The sequence below is a fragment of the Leopardus geoffroyi genome, chromosome C3 (genome assembly GCF_018350155.1).
Source record: "Leopardus geoffroyi isolate Oge1 chromosome C3, O.geoffroyi_Oge1_pat1.0, whole genome shotgun sequence".
Classification (NCBI taxonomy): domain Eukaryota; kingdom Metazoa; phylum Chordata; class Mammalia; order Carnivora; family Felidae; genus Leopardus; species Leopardus geoffroyi.
In genome coordinates this window covers 141,853,331-141,870,261 of record NC_059338.1, presented here as the reverse complement: position 1 = coordinate 141,870,261, position 16,931 = coordinate 141,853,331, and the positions used below count along the sequence as shown (strand labels likewise).

Sequence of the window (16,931 nt, the reverse complement as noted above, 5' to 3'; positions counted from 1 at the left end):
AGTATGTTACTGTTCGTGGAAATTTCAAATGGGCTGAATAAAACTACTGCCATATAAAAGGCTTGAACTCGAAGCCCTGACTCTCATACTAAGTTGAGCTAAGCAGAAAATAGTCCAACCCTTGATGTCTTAAGAATATTTTGATACTTATTTCATATCAAATAGTCCAAGCTGAGAAGTGTATCAGTTGACCATTGAAACTAATTACCTGCGCATCTTGGATCTGCTCCTCCCTAAACAGGGCTTCAAAAGCTTGCTTGTCATACACTTTTATGCTTTCAGTCACCCGATCTCAGGCATGACTCATTGTTCAGGCTGGGTCCACTGAGGAAGTGACCTCTGGCTGGAACCTGGGTGACTTTTTTCAGGAAGCCTCCTTAGCGTCAGCCTGGTACTGTGGCTGGCTTGTTGACTGTTCTGTCCCCACATGTTTGTTGAATGAAGAACTGAGTTGGGCACCAGATATCAAGTGCATCTTCTTGCTCTCAATGTCACTGACGAGAGAAGGGTGTTCAGAGTCTCGACAGGACTTACGGAGCCTTTGCTAAATGCACTTCTGAACGCTGTGTGCTCTGAGCTGAAGACTGAGCTTCAGTGACCGTCCTGGAATTCCTTTTTAAAAGAGTGTCAAGGGATCAAGAACCTAGGGAATACTGGGAAAATAAGAGTGAACAGCATCGGAATAAGATGTGTTTCCGAAGCCATGGCGGGGGGGGGGGGGGGGAGGGAAGGAAACGAACAGTACTTTACAATCTTAAGTGAGCACTTTAATGTTTGAATTTTTACAAATCATTGAAGTTGTAGTTAGTGTGCTTTAAGCTTGTGTTTGTTGTTCCTTCGGCCTCAACTGGCCTGCCACTTCTCCACCAGAATCTCCATTTCTCTGCGAACACAGGTGCCTCCCTTTAGCTCAATGCGAGGGGAGGGGATGTGTCTCCCAGAAGTGCCATGTTAGTCTTGCGCAGCTGGTAGTGGCTTTTCTTTATCATGAAGTAGTGTTTCGATTTTAGGCTCGTCTGTATCACTCAGTAAATAAAATGTTTGTCCGGAGGTGCCCTACATTGCAGCATGCTGTTAGTCTGCACAGATTATAGGTGTTGGAAACACTGCATGGTGTTAATATCACGGTGCTCACTCCTGTTACTATTGCCAACAGGTTGAGGCTTTAAGAATATAATTAAGGCGAAACATGAGTAAATATGATAGCTTCTAAGCCAGACAAAGCTGCTGAATATTGGATGAAAAGCATACTTGAGGTAGATGAAAAGTTTTTTCCCTATACACCGTTTCCTTTTCTTGTGAAAGCCCCTGAGCGGTTTGGGTCTTGTTTGCTTAAAGGTCAGAGAGGGATTGCCCCAACTCCCTTGGTCACGGCTCTCCTTCGGTCGCCTTTGCATCCTGCCTATTCTGTTTGACATAAGGTAACTTGTTTGTGTGTTTGTCTCATGTATACATTTTGAACAAAGGAGTTAAGGATAAAAGTTTATGGTAATTTTACGGTAAATTTATGGTAATTTTTGACACACCCCCCCCCCACACACACCTAGGATCATTTTTATTTACAGTATAAATATTAGTCATTCTGTTTTAGTTGCAAAAGTCCACGGCACAGACCTTATATATCCCATAATATTCCAACAGGCATATAGAATTATGATAGAAAATGTGTCAAATGGAAAGTCCTATAGGCTGTATTCAAAAATGCCTTTGGTATCTAACATTCTCCACATTTGCTCTAATAAATGGGAGGTTTTAGCAATGCCCTATATGGTAATATCAGATGTTAATGGCATTGATTACCTGTCAGGCAGTGGGAATTGATGGGAAAATGTCCGCTGTAAAATTAAATAGCATTAGGGAAGACTGTACCATGCATGGGCGGGGGTGGGGGGGGCATGGCTGGGCCTGGGAGACTTTTGTCAGGGTATTACTGTGAGCTCCAGGTTTTTCCCCCACATGATTAAGGCAGGCCATCTGTTCTTTGTTAAATGTTTACAAAAACAGCTTTTCTCTAAAAGATTTAAGGAGATGTGGGTCTGGTAAACACTATAATATTTCTGAGCACCTTTCCCACCCTATATCATATAGTACCAAAACATAATTCTGCTGCGTATCAAATAGGATTAATACCTTTTTTGTGTTTACTCTTTCTGTTTTTTTTCCTTCTTATGGAAGATTAAAATTTTTAAGGGATACTAATTTATGGCTTCATTTGTTACTGAAAAGGGCATCTGAAATCATTTGTATGCTAGGGTATGTAGATAAATTTTCAGTCTTTTTGTATTAGATGTCCTACGCATTTTCTAGTTCATAAATGTGTACCAGGTATTTGTCATTAGAAGCTGGCACTTTGTGACTGGGGTAAATGCCATGCAGATTAAAGCAAGGGACACATACCTGGGATGAATTCACTATTCTAAGCTTTAAGCGTTGTTCACTGGTAGACTTTTCTCTTTGCTTCCCTTTCCAGGAAATACTTTTTCTTCCGTTTCCTGAAAAATAGTTTATCCCAAATAAGTTTGATCTCTAAGTCCCTTGGTTGGGGGGGGCGGGGGGGGGGGGAGGTTGAGAAAAAAGATATGGCCTTTTCCTATTTATTTACATTAGAAAATAATATGTAACAATTAAACTCAACTTCAGCAACTGCAGTGTAATCACACAGTTAAATCAGATCCTGTTAATTCTTGGGTAATGGTGCCTCGGACAGCGCCTTGGCTGACATTTATTGGGGGTGCGTGTGAGGGAGAAGCGTAGGGAGAGGCTCGCTGTTTTCAGCGCTGGGTTAGCCGTGTTCTCCCTGTGTGGGGGCCTGCTCACGAAGACTCCCACCTGTGTGCCCTTCCTCAGACTTCTACCCTTGCTTCTTTCTTTTTGTGGACAGCCTTCCTCTCTTTCAGGTTCATCCTCTTTCAGCTGTCCTAAGAAAGGGCAATCAATCCCTATTTTAAGATTTTGTAATACCATTGGATTTTGAAAGCGACTTTGGAAATCATCTAACCCAAACCCTTCATTTTGCAGATGAGGAAAACGAACCCTAGATGAGAGAAATGATTTCCCACTGATAATATAGCTCATGGCCGGGCCTGCAGTAGAACTTGTGTCTCTTACCTCACAATTCTGGACTCTGTCTCTTATACTAGTGCGGATGGAGAATTGCATGTGGGTTCCTTTAGTAACCATCACAGGGCTTAGTGGGAAGAATATAACCACTTTGTTTTCAGGCAGTGATGTCTTAAAAATTTGGGGCGGCGGCGGGGAGGGTCACTGAAAACTTTGGAAATCAAATGAAACCTGAGAAGCCTTTCCCGGAAGGAGGCCCATCCGTAAGATTTGAGGAGAAGCGCGGAGTCAGAAGAAAACTGGTTTAGAAAACCTAGATTCAAATCACAGCTCTGTCTCCTGCCGTGTGGCCTTGGGTGATCACGTAAGCTAGTCGAACTTTACTTACTTCCTTTCTGAAAGATGGGGGCAGGTTATCACATTTTTCTCTGAGAGTCAAGTGAAGTAACTCCCGAAAGCACCTAGCCCAGTACATGGCGTGAAATAGAGGCTCAGTAAGTGGAGGTCGTACCGGAATCTAATTTATAGTACTTGGCTGATGGTAAGCCACGGCTTCTGGGTTGCTCCTGAGTCCTCTGCAGACCTCGACCGGGACTCTCCCACCCTCTCCCTTTTTTGGAGATGGTGTGATCAGGAGGGAGGGCCTGTAACTCCTCGGGCACGCTACCGCATCCTAGAGTGTCAGTGTCCACACATAGCTCCTCATCGGGGCCGCTGTGCGGATTGCGTGGTGTCAGCGGTGTGAAGTGCTTAACGCATGCCTGGCACATGGGAGGATTGTTCAGTGAACACTAGCAGCCATTATTACTGCCGTTCCTATTATGGTTACTGTTGAGTGTCTGGAGAAGCAGATGACGAAGGCAAAAAATTGAGTGGCATTTGCAGATACAACATTTTAAAGTAATTTCGTTGAAATGTCGAGGTTCGTTAGATGTCCTCATTTACGGTGGAGATGATGCTCTACCCCTGTCCTGGTTTGGAGCAGACTCTGATCTCGGCTGACCGCTGAGCATCCCATCCTAATTGTTGGTGTTCTCTACTGTGTTTTAGCCCATCTCTGGGTATACGCCTAGTGAGTGTCCAAACTCCTCCCGCAGGGCGTACCAGCTCGACTATATGGGTTTTCTGTTCTTCAGTAAAATTTGAAACTGTAAAGCTTTAGTGACTTAAGAAAAACATCCTCTGCATTTCGTATTAGTCCAAGAAATGTAACAAATCCAAGGTCATTAAGTTCGGATATGTGCTTTTAATTTGGTATTTTAATGTGATTTAAATCAGGAATGACCTATGTCATTTGTGTGTAAGATTTGTGTGTGATACCTTGATTTCAAACTTTCATAGGACCTGAATCTTTCAGCGCTTGGTACACTTGATCTTGTTAAAAGTGGCTTAATTGTGTATCTTTAATCCGAGTTCTCATTCCCGCATAGGGAAAAGAATTCCATCTACTTTCCTTCCTTAGCTTTTGCCGCTGTTTTGTCCTTCCCCGTGTCCTACGTACGTAGGGGCTGTTAAGAAAATGGACGGTGGCTTCGGCCGAATGAGATTTTTTTTTTTCTTCCTGAATTGAATTTTTTTACGGTATTCCTGAGTTACCCCTTTTTACTATTTATGTAAAAGCTTTCTTGGTTTTTGGATGAGAGAAAATGATAGATTTTACAACTGTATATTTGGGAAAATATTTGCTGCTTTGAGTATACAGTAAGTTTCAGAAGCAGCAGCTACTGACTTTCGGTTCCTTCCTTCAATATGAAGAATGATAAACTAATTTCAGTTCCTATTTCTGTCTCTCAGCATTCTCCATCGGAGCCCTTTCTAGAGAAACCAGTGCCGGATATGACTCAGGTTAGTGGACCGAACGCTCAGCTAGTGAAGAGTGATGATTGCCTGCCATCAGTGGAACAGCAGCCACAGCAGAAGAAGAAGAAAAAGAAAAACAACCACATTGTCGCCGAGGATCCCAGTAAAAGTTTTGGTAAAGATGACTTCCCTGGTGGGGTTGATAACCAAGAACTAAATAGGAACTCACTAGATGGGTCCCAAGAAGAGAAGAAGAAAAAGAAAAGGCCCAAGGTAAAAAAAGATCCGAAGGAACCGAAAGAACCCAAGGAGAAAAAAGAGCCCAAGGAACCCAAGACCCCGAAAGCCCCTAAGATTCCCAAAGAGCCAAAGGAAAAGAAAGCAAAAACTGCCACGCCAAAACCCAAATCCAGCAAAAAGTCAAGGTAGGCTGTGGGCGGAAACCACCAGCACCAAAACACAGTACAGAAATGAGCACCACACGGCCCCGGCCCGGGAGAGGGGGGGGGAGGGGGAGGGGGAGGGGTGGGGGAGGAGGGCGGGGCGGCACCTCGATTTCTGTCATTATTGTCGGGTTCCTTGCCCTGACACCCAAACTAAGAAGTTAACAGATTTATGCATTCTGAGATTTAGGACTCAATTACTACGAGCCCTTTATTCGGATGGTACATTGTAGACTTCACTGGGTAAAAATTCTTCATTATTTTCAAATCACTTGCTCGTATTTTTGTAGAAATTTGTCATGTAACCAATAGAACCAAATTACCAGCATAGTTATTTGTAAGTATAGGCCAGCAACCTCATTTTCAAGGACAATGCAAAACAGGGAAAGAAGGATTATAGAAGCAAGACAGGTCACTATATTTCACTAAGCTTTTCAGCCCTGTTTCCCAGAAGTTGAAACAGGAGAATTAATTCTCTCCACTTGGCGGAGTAAGCCTTCCCGGGGCAGGGTTGAAATGCTAGTGGGCAACGTGGGAGAAATCAAATAGCAGTTATCCATTAGATATGCATGCGAGAGTAGCACGAGTTTTAGCTTCTAGGAAATACCCTCCTCCCTCCATCCTTCCCTCTGTACTTCCCCCGCCAACTCTGACCCCCAGAAGGCATATTTACTCAGTAAGAAAAGCTGAGAGGAGAAGACATTGAAGACTAATTTTTTTCATTTGTACCGAACATTTCTTACAACTGTTCTGAACCAATTCCAAACATCTGAATCTATTTTTCAGAATATGGCTCATGTTAGAAAATATAGTTTCCAGATGGAAGTATGGTCAGACTCGGTTAATCTGAACCTGTTTGCACACTCCATTAGGAGACACACTGCACGTCGTCCCTCCGTGTGCATGCATGTCCACGCACACGCGTGGACACATGCGCGCTCCCATGTACACGCACACGCGTGGACACATGCACGCTCCGTTCCGTGGTGGACATGCTTGACGTGAACTTTTTGAGCTCGCTGGCCTGTCAGCCTTTGACTCGTAGACTTTCCTGTGTGAGTACGCGCGGATACAGAGAGAGGACTTGATTTCTGTGACCACAGAGGTGCTCCTGCAAAGCAAAAGAGCAAATTTGGATTTTCAACTTGTGCTAAGAATACCCAGACATCCCCAAATACATTATTCTGTAGTGTGTTGGAAGTCTGTATCATAGTCCTTTAAAAATTTTTGTCATCGGTACTTTTTTGGTGCCGGAATAACTGAATTATATTCAACACCTCATTCTTCTAGGTGACGATATTTGCATTTACTTATGAACGTTCTTTGATGCCTCCGTATGTGGTCTCTTAATTGAAAACTATTATTTTTTCTGCATATGAACACTCTTCTAATCCTGCAACCCGTTATAAATTTTGTTCATTTACTTAAGAAATATTCCATTAAGTACTTCTTCTTTGTAGGTACTGTTGTTAAGTGTTAGGATGTGAGCAAGGAACATAGGGTTAGAATTTCGGTCTGACTTACCAGGTTTTTTTTTTTTAGAAATATAATTGCCCAAAAGCTAAGTATTGTGCTTTTGATAGGAGGAGGCATGTGCATATTTTTCCCAAGGAGAAAGAAATCGAAGCAAAATTTTAAAAGAATGTGTTGTTATTATTTTTTAAACTTGAAGTGTAAGTGTCTGTGTTCTAAAGGAGCTTCCTAGAACTCAGAAAACATATCACCAAGACTTGTTTTAGTCTCAAGATATATATATATATATATATATATATATATATATATATATCTGCCTTCGGTTTGTATTTTTAATATTTTGAATCTAGCACCGAATGACAAAAATTGATTAACAAAAAGAAAAAAGGACAAAAAAAATAACCCCCACTATATCTTGGATCTTGCCATAAATTTCCAAGTGTATGATTCTCTGGTTCTGAGTCTACATGGACCTCATCCTGTCTTTAAAAACATTCTTTAGCATACCCTTACCTCCTGTGGGATACACTGGGGCAGATGTTAAAATGCTGTATTTCACAGTGAACTTGTTAAAATGTCCCCAACAACTCTAAACAAGTGTTAGGAACGTAGGGCATCACATCCACTCGGTTCTGGGCACACGTGCTGCTTGATGCAAAGACAGGGCCTGTCTTCACCCACGAGGGCAAAATTCCAGGGCAGGCCTCGTCTGCGTGCTCTCAGCTGCTCATCCTGACGTTTGAATGGTCTGCGCAGAGTCAATTTTTGGCATTGCTGAATCCGAGTAATGGCTTTGCATTAGGGTCACACGCTTTTGATAGGCGGAAGGGCATGTGATCATTTTCTCCCAAGAGGAATGTTTGGTACGTTTCCCTCCCTTCATTCGCTTTAGACGCATCATCTCAGTGGATGCCTCCTATAGGCGGTAGTTGTTTTTCCCCAAGTGGTGTGAAAATAATTGACTGGAATATTTCTGTTGAGTATGGAGATCTGCACGCGGAAAGAGAGACTCAAGCCATGCTGAGGGGTGCGCCGGGAGTGTTTGGAGCAACTCTGCTGGCCCCGGGGACTTGACCACTGGTAGGGCCACTTGCTGATTTACGATGAAATGCGGAGAGGAAATTCCTAAGAGCTTTCCTGTTGTTGATGGTCAGATGGGGATGCTGTCCAAGAATATGGTAACTGAGCAGAGATTTTCAGTAAAGGCACAAACCGACCCATTATTTTGTTGAGCCGCAGTTTCTATCGGCCAGATGTATTGAGTACATCGAGCTGTGGCCTCGTGTTCTGCTAAGTCTAGAAAGGAAATAGCATCCCTGAAGCACAGATCAGTAGAAGTGCATACAACTACATGTAAATTCTGAATAGCATAGCAGAATAATTATGTAAATTGAATATGCAGTGATGAAGGTAATAGGGGGTTTGGGTTATGTTAGCACTGGGGTTGAATTGCCGTAGCAGTTTGCTTTTAAGCACTGGAATAGAGCAGTGGCAATTTTGTTTTGCAAAATGTTATGTGATACCAGTTATTTCCATCCTTGAATAAGTTAACTTGATGAATTTGTTTATACAGAAAATAATTTTCCTACAGAGGGCTGAAATACAAGGGAATACACAGAAGTGAAGTGAAAAATTTCACGTAGAACTGCTCACATCTTCCCTGTTCAGTCCTGTACGCCCTGTCATCGGTGACGTTCTACAAACAGATGCGTTGTCCTTTGAGCAGGTGATGACGCAAGTGACCCACTGGTGGTCTGGCTTGTTTTGCATCATTCACACGCTCTCCGTGATAAAGCACATTCAGAGAGGGTGGCTGATCCTGTGTGCCTTTAGGATGTCCTTCTCACTACCTGCCATTCTGCTTCATTCCAGAAAGTGGCTGAGGCTTGAATTTGTGGCCATTCTCCGTGAACTGACCCTTTTGGCCACCAAGGTCGAATTACGTTCGTCTTGTCCGCACAGGAGAACCTAAAAGAATCTGCCAGAGGCTGTTACATAGGATGGTAGAGAAACAGGAAAAGGCATTCAGCATTTCAGAAAAAGACATTTAAAATCTTAATAATGAGAAAAAGGGGCCACATTCCACGTTTCTATTAGAAATAGAAATAGTATCTTTCTTTTCCCTTTCCCTTTTATGTTAAATATGTATTTTTCTACCCATTTTTTTCCTCGTGCTCTCCCCAGGTGTCCTTATAGCTTTCAAATATTGGCAGTAAATATTGAAAATAAAAGCTAAGACATTTGTGGGCTGGAGGGGATGCCAGTTTGCATACGGAAGGATCCAAGAAGCTGAAACAGGAAGGTTTGCATTCTTCCTTTCAATGCGTTTTCTGTTGTGTATGCACGGGCCCCGTGAAATGAGAGAGAATTTGGAGGAAGCGCCTCCTTTGAATGACTCTCGAATGCTTTAGTGGTCCACTTAGCTATATAAAGATTCTTTGAATGTGCATACAGAAGGGAACTTGGCCAAAGATTGTGACTTGACTAGCGTAGCTCCCGTGAAACGAAGCCACGGAGATTGGCTGCTGGTGCAGTTTCCTTGCTCTGGTTTTCCACCCCCAGTGTTCAAGTTAGCAGGAAACTGAAATGCTGTTTCTCAGTTAAGAGTGATGAAGATATTTTATTTTTAAATGGATAATAAACACGCTGCTGCTATTTTTTGAAAAACACGAAGTACCGAAAACACGTCAGGTCCGTTTTTTGCAAACCACACTGTCATTGTCATTAATATCTACGTGGCCACTTTCTTCTGAGGGACTTCGGCTTTTCAGAGACTGTCTTCTCCATTATGATCTAAGAAAGTAGCAGCATTTTACCTGAGGATTTTTTTTTTTTTTTTTTTTTTTAGTCAGCCAGCGAGCCCAACGTTGGTATATTTTGGCAACCCAATACGTGTTTTATAGGGTGCTCCTAGACACGTAAAAACTTTTCAGTGGAGATTAGACACAAATGCAAACCATTGAACTAGTTTTGCTTAGTAAGTACAGAAAACCCAGAGAGTCAGATAGTTGTCCACCAGGTATATAGCTGATAAAATAAATGCAACCCACAGCTTTTCTTCTGCTTCCTTGTTCTTTTGTTTACATCCAGCGATTTAGTTTTGACCCACGTCATTGGATAATTGAAAATACTGAATTAAGTGTTTTGGACACCGTGCCTCCAGAAGAGGATACAGACTTTTTAAACATATGGTCACAAAATGGACTTTGAGCCCTTTGAGGATTGGAGGGGAGCAAGGGAGAAAAGGCACCCGTGAGCATCGTGTCTCTACCCACTGGCCTGCCCTGCCAGGTCTTGGTTCATTAACAAGCTCCAGGTCAGGGATGGGACCCGGTGACCCTTTCCTGGTCTCAAAGGTTACCTTCTCGGGGCGCCTGGGTGGCTCAGTCAGTTAAGCCTCCGACTTCAGCCAGGTCACGATCTCGCGGTCCGTGAGTTTGAGCCCCGCGTCAGGCTCTGGGCTGATGGCTCAGAGCCTGGAGCCTGCTTCCGAGTCTGTGTCTCCCTGTCTCTCTGCCCCTCCCCCGTTCATGCTCTGTCTCTCTCTGTCTCAAAAATAAATAAACGTTAAAAAAAAAAAATTAAGAAAAAAAAAAAAAAGGTTACCTTCTCTTTGAAAAGGGGCCATTAGGTCTTTTTCATCCCAAATCCTTTCTTCCTTCAGGATGGCCACCTCAGAAATCTTTCTCTTGCTGGTGACCGGCCACGTTATGTCCCTTCCTCTGTCTGATTTGTCTTAATCTGCTGAATGGGCAGGCAGGGAGAGTCGTCAGCCGCTCTTTAGTACAGACCCTGCTGTCTTTAGCAACACGTGGTGCAGTTCGTAGTCCTTGGGGGAGGAGAAGGGCCGACAACCTTGACCCTTAAAAAGCAGGTTCTGCTGACTCCTACTGTGCTAGATGCAGGAGTGACCACCCTGGGACGCGTGGCCATCCAGGGAGAGCGGTGGCCTGCTGCCACTGTGGTTTTATGTGGGAGAGGATGCGTAGACTCCCGCCTCCACTTCTCGCAGCACCCATCAGTTGAACGTCGAGAGGTGAGGAGGCCATGGGTGGCAGTGGTATGTCAAAGGGCGGTGTTTCTGGAACGCATTCCTCTGAAGTCTCTCTCAAGTGGAATTTTAGGGCAGAACATGTGTTGCCATAGTAGATGTGGGTGTGATGTTAGGAGTGGAAGATAAAGGGCAGAAGGGATCGTAGGCTCATTTTTTGAGTGATCGTTAAAAATATCTGCGCCTGGACATGCTTCTGAAAAGTGTGAAGTTCTGTGCAGCTGCGAAATCTGTCACGTGATGGGTGCACAAAGATCTCTCTGCCCAGGTGAGGGCCCCTTCGAGTCTGGGTGCTGTGCAGAGCCACCGTGAGAGCATCAGCCGTCTGGAACACCAGGTCCTTCAGCTTCTCAGAGAAGTCTGTGTGGCTTAGCTTTAACATGTCAACTAGGGAAATGGTGTGAATTAGGAAAAGTGACCCCATTCTTCTTCTTTATTTCGGTGTGAACTTCCACGAGAGTACTAATCATGTGTGGGTAGCCCTGATTTCTGCAGGAACAGTATAATGTCGTGGTCCTTGGGCTTCTCCTGTTAGGGGTGGGGGGTGCTATTTCCTCCTCGTTGGTTTCACCACTTGCTCTGCCTTGTCCCCTACCTCCCTGCAGGTAGGTGGCGGCTATTAAAATGTGGGTGAGCGGCGTGTCTCGTGTGTCGTACCGGCCACGCTGGCAGATCCGAGAAGATCTAGGGAGCCTAGGGAGCGCGGTTCTAGCTGCCCAAGTTAGCCCAGTGTCCCCCTTCCTGAGTCACGGGATGCCGTGCATCAGCAGGAGCAGCCTCTTGCAATGTGGCACAAGCAGCCACCCGTGAGCCTCCCGCTTGGCGCTGGAAGAGCACCCTGTAGTCAGAGGGTGTGCGTTCCGCCTCACTCCTGTGACACCCGATGTGCTCAGGTCTGTGTTGTGCCACGGTGCCGGGTGGCTAATGTTTGTGTTGCGCTTCTGCGGTGAGAGAACGTATTCGCTAACTAGACTTCTTTTCCGTGTTACTGGCAGATCTTAATTCGATCCATAATCCATAAAATTCAGCAGCCTTTAGATTTTCAGTGAGAATTCTTGACTGAATGATGAGTCTTTTTTACACCCTCCCCCCCCCCCCCCGAATAGATTCGTTGTTGGAGCACCTGGGTGGCTCAGCCGATCACGTGTCCAACTCTCGATTTCAGCTCAGGTGACGATCTGACAGTCCGTGAGGTCCAGCCCCGCCTTGGACTTCACACGGGCAGGGCGGAGCCTGCTCGGGATTCTCCCTCTCGCCCTGTCTCTCTCTGTCCTCCTCCGCTTGCTCGCTCTCTCTGTCTCTCTCTCAAGATAAATAGACATTTTAAAAAAGAGTACATTCGCTATTAAAAATGGATTTGGCTCTTTTCAGGAGAGCTATCTTTCTTTCCCTTCCTTCCTTCCTTTTCCTTCCTTCCTTCCTTCCCTCCCTTCCCTCCCTCCTTTCCTTCCTTCCTTCCTTCCTTCCTTCCTCCCTTCCTTCCTCCCTCCCTCCCTTCCTTCCCTCCCTTCCCTCCCTCCTTCCTTCCTTCCTCCCTCCCTCCCTCCCTTCCCTCCCTCCTTTCCTTCCTTCCTTCCTTCCTTCCTTCCTCCCTCCCTCCCTCCCTCCCTTCCCCTCCCTCCTTTCCTTCCTTCCTTCCTTCCTTCCTTCCTTCCTCCCTCCCTCCCTCCCTTCCCTCCCTCCTTTCCTTCCTTCCTTCCTTCCTTCCTTCCTTCCTTCCTTCCTTCCTCCCTCCCTTCCTCCCTCCCTTCCTCCCTCCCTTCCTCCCCTCCCTCCTTTCCTTCCTTCCTTCCTTCCTTCCTTCCTTCCTCCCTCCCTCCCTCCCTTCCCTCCCTCCTTTCCTTCCTTCCTTCCTTCCTTCCTTCCTTCCTTCCTTCCTTCCTCCCTCCCTTCCTCCCTCCCTTCCTCCCTCCCTTCCTCCCCTTCCCTCCTTTCCTTCCTTCCTTCCTTCCTTCCTTCCTTCCTTCCTCCTCCCTTCCTCCCTCCCTTCCTCCCTCCCTCCCTTCCCTCCCTCCTTTCCTTCCTTCCTTCCTTCCTCCCTCCCTTCCTCCCTCCCTTCCTCCCTCCCTTCCTCCCTCCCTTCCTCCCTCCCTCCCTTCCCTCCCTCCTTTCCTTCCTTCCTTCCTTCCTTCCTTCCTTCCTTCCTTCCTTCCTTCCTCCCTCCCTCCCTCCCTTCCTCCCTCCCTCCCTTCCTTCCTTCCCTCCCTTCCCTCCCTCCTTTCCTTCCTTCCTTCCTTCCTCCCTTCCTTCCTCCCTCCCTTCCTCCCTCCCTTCCTCCCTCCCTCCCTTCCCTCCCTCCTTTCCTTCCTTCCTTCCTTCCTTCCTTCCTTCCTTCCATCCTCCCTCCCTCCCTCCCTTCCCTCCCTCCTTTCCTTCCTTCCTTCCTTCCTTCCTTCCTTCCTTCCTCCCTCCCTCCCTTCCTCCCTCCCTTCCTCCCTCCCTTCCTCCCCTCCCTCCTTTCCTTCCTTCCTTCCTTCCTTCCTCCTCCCTCCCTTCCTCCCTCCCTTCCTCCCTCCCTCCCTTCCCTCCCTCCTTTTCCTTCCTTCCTTCCTTCCTCCCTCCCTTCCTCCCTCCCTTCCTCCCTCCCTTCCTCCCTCCCTTCCTCCCTCCCTCCCTTCCCTCCCTCCTTTCCTTCCTTCCTTCCTTCCTTCCTTCCTTCCCTTCCTTCCTTCCTCCCTCCCTCCCTTCCTCCCTCCCTCCCTTCCTTCCCTCCCTTCTCCCTCCTCCCTCCTTTCCTTCCCTCCCTTCCTTCCTTCCTTCCTTCCTTCCTCCCTCCCTTCCCTCCCTCCTTTCCTTCCTCCCTTCCTTCCTTCCTTCCTTCCTCCCTCCCTTCCTCCCTCCCTTCCTCCCTCTTCCTTCCTTCCTTTCCCTCCCTCCTTTCCTTCCTCCTTCCTCCCCCCTTCCTTCCTTCCTCCTTCCTCCCTCCCTCCCTCCCTCCCTCTTCCTTTCCTTCCTTCCTTCCTTCCTTCCTTCTCTTCCTTCCTCCCTCCCTTCCCCTCCCTCCCTTCCTCCTCCCTTCCTTCCCTCCTTTCCTTCCTTCCCCTTCCTTCCTTCCTTCCTTTCCCTGCCCTTCCCTCCCTTCCTTCCTTCTTCCTTCCTTCCTTCCTTCCTCCCTCCCTTCCTCCCTCCCTTCCTCCCTCCTTCCTTCCCTCCCTCCTTTCCTTCCTTCCTTCCTTCCTCCCTTCCTTCCTCCCTCCCTTCCTCCCTCCTTCCTCCCTCCCTCCCTTCCCTCCCTCCTTTCCTTCCTTCCTTCCTTCCTTCCTCCCTTCCCTTCCTCCCTCCCTTCCTCCCTCCCTCCTTCCTTCCTTCCTTCCCTCCCCTTCCTCCCTCCCTTCCTTTCCTTCCCTTCCTCCCTTCCTTCCTTCCTTCCTCCCTTCCTTCCTCCTTCCTCCCTTCCTTCCTCCCTCCCTTCCTCCCTCCCTTACTCCCTCCTCCTCCCTCCTTTTCCCTTCCTCCTTTCCTTCCTTCCTTCCTTCCTTCCTTCCTTCCTTCCTCCCTTCCTTCCTTCCTCCTCCCTTCCTCCCTCCCTCCCTTCCTTCCTTCCCTCCCTTCCCTCCCTCCTTTCCTTCCTTCCTCCCTTCCTTCCTTCCTTCCTCCCTTCCTTCCTCCCTCCCTCCCTCCCTCCCTTCCCTCCCTCCTTTCTCCCTTTCCTTTCCTTTCCTTCCTTCCTTCCTTCCTTCCTTTTCCTTCCTTCTTCCTTTCCTCCTTCCTTCCTTCCTTCCTTCCACAGTCTTCTTTAAGAAGGGGGCAACCCAGTAGCTATCCTCAGGACAGGGTTCTTATGTTATAAGGCTAGCCAGCGATCGTCCCAAGTCACAGAACACATTCAGCAGGAAACCTTTCTGAGGCCGGAAGGATACCCCTAAAGGCCAGGCCGGCACTGGCCTCCTAGGGAGATCTCACGAAGAAGATGCCTTCGGATCAGTCCCAGGACTCAAATGTGGGCTCTGGAAGCAGACAGCTCTTGGCTACAGTCCTAGCAGTGCAACTTCCTGGGCTGAGCACGTAGCCTGTCTGACTCTCAATTTCTTCATCCTTGGAAAGTCTGATTACAAAATGAAAACATGAGGCATGATGACTGTTTGCAATATACTTTCATTTTAAGTGAAAGCAAATTAGGTTTCTGTATCTAACTTTCTTTGTTCTTTCCTTCCTAAAAATTTAGCATAGTTAATGTACTTAAGGAGTCCTTGATGCTAGAAGAGCTATTTAAGGTAACAATTTAGATTAAATTAAGTGTCTTAGAGGTGTTCCATCCAGTCACTTTCAGAGAACTTAAAAAAAAGCCTATTAATTTGTCATTGAAATCATACACTTGTTGTTCAGAAGTCAAATAGCATCCCCCCCACCCCTCCTCTCTCTTTTTCTCTTCTCAACCAGGAGAGTAGGGTGAAGAACTTATGGGTGGGGTTTAGGGGCTGGGGTGGCAGGGCACCTGCCTGGAGCGAAGTATTCGGCCCCAGGCCGGGCGGCTCGGTGCCTGCAGGCTGACTGTGCCGGGGGGGGGGGGGGGGGGGGGGGGGGGGGGGGGGGCAGACGGGCCCAGGGGGCAGGGCGAGGGTCTTGCTCCCATCCCGCCATCCCGCCCGGGAGCCCTCTGCCCAAGGTGGCCCCGTGGAGCATCTCGCACGTTTGGACCAGTGTCCCGAGGGCTCCTGGGCCTTTGCCCTCACGGCGAGGAGTTGGCTTTTGTGTGTCCTGTCTGTTGCTCAGGGTTTGCTCCGTCTCTGTCGTCATCAGTTTATTCTATTGCCTGCATTTTATTACATTCTAGTGTAGCCATTAAAACAAGTTTTCATCTTAGGACCTTAAAATTTTTGTTTTGTTTTGTTGGGTTGATTTTACTCGGTGATGTATCCCACTTTATGTTGCCTTAATTGATATTTTTCAGCTTTTAGTACTTTATCTTGTCTCTTTTTTATTTTGCTTCTTTGTCTTTTAAGTTTCTTTCTCATTGTTTACAGACTTAGAGGAGGGGCTCAGTCAGTTAAGCGTCCAACTCTTGCTTTCAGCTCTGGTGCACAGTTCGTGGGTTCAAGTCCCATACTGGGCTCCGTGCTGGCAGTGCAGAACCCGCTTTGGATTCTCTCTCTCTCTGTGTCTCTCTCTGCCCCTCCACAGCTCATGCTCGTGTGCACGCTCTCTCTCTCTCTCTCTCTCTCAAAATACACTTAAAAAATTTTTTTTAAAAAACTTGGAGGAAAATTCTATACTCAAGCTGAGAGGCTCGATGCTCTTCTCTCTACCACCATTGGGTCCTTGATCCTAACAGCTTATTACAGTTTTTATTATGGCAGCCGCCGGATCTCTCAGAATCGCCACACATTGCAGCCCTCCTGTGCCGGGAACGTCTCTCCCTCTTCTCCTTCATTAGCTTCAGTTCTTCATTTAAAACCCTTTTAAACATGTAAAATATAAGGATATATTGCAGTACTTTTTACTCTTCTTCTAAAAGATGACATTTTGGGGGCGCCTGGGTGGCGCAGTCGGTTAAGCGTCCGACTTCAGCCAGGTCACGATCTCACGGTCCGGGAGTTCAAGCCCCGCGTCGGGCTCTGGGCTGATGGCTCAGAGCCTGGAGCCTGTTTCCGATTCTGTGTCTCCCTCTCTCTCTGCCCCTCCCCCGTTCATGCTCTGTCTCTCTCTGTCCCAAAAATAAATAAACGTTGAAAAAAAAAAAATTTAAAAGATGACATTTTGGCCTGAGCCTCTGAAAAATCCGAGTAACCTTCAGGACCCCGGCCTCAAGGTTGGTTTTCCCCAGTGTGGTGGGAATCACCCCATCTGCAGGATCTGTCTGGGGGCCCCCTCCTGCTGTCCACACCTCTTCACTGGCTGTCTTCTCATGACAGGTGCTTCCACAATACGGTTCCTTTTCAAACTACCTTTCCGTTTGGGTCCTTAATATTGACGCTGATCAGTGTGTGACTGCATTCTGTTTTGCAGTAGGTCAGGGCAGCTAGCTGGATTTCTAGTAAGTTCTGGCCCTTACTTGTTTAAAAAGCCTGTACTCTTTTTCACCAAAAAGAATTAGTCGTCTCTGTGCTGTGTCTTAGGTGGAAGGAGTTGATGCGACCCCATTTCAGGTACTGTCACTTAGCCCT

General features: G+C 46.9%; 1 protein-coding gene and 1 long non-coding RNA gene across 5 annotated transcripts in view; one reads left to right on the top strand and one right to left on the bottom strand.

Annotated features, from left to right (window-relative positions):
* CHD7 (chromodomain helicase DNA binding protein 7) overlaps nucleotides 1-16,931 on the top strand; it is a 196,072-nt gene that overhangs the window by 103,131 nt on the left and 76,010 nt on the right. For all 4 annotated transcript variants that reach the window (XM_045455148.1, XM_045455149.1, XM_045455146.1 and 1 more), the window contains exon 3: nucleotides 4,855-5,285. In XM_045455148.1, the coding sequence (XP_045311104.1) occupies nucleotides 4,855-5,285 (431 nt within the window). The remainder of the gene's footprint in view (nucleotides 1-4,854; nucleotides 5,286-16,931) is intronic.
* Nucleotides 9,571-10,483, bottom strand: LOC123586202. The gene is made up of 2 exons (XR_006706673.1): nucleotides 10,383-10,483; nucleotides 9,571-10,137 (listed from the first exon to the last, which is right to left on the bottom strand). It is a non-coding gene; the product is annotated as an uncharacterized LOC123586202 (long non-coding RNA).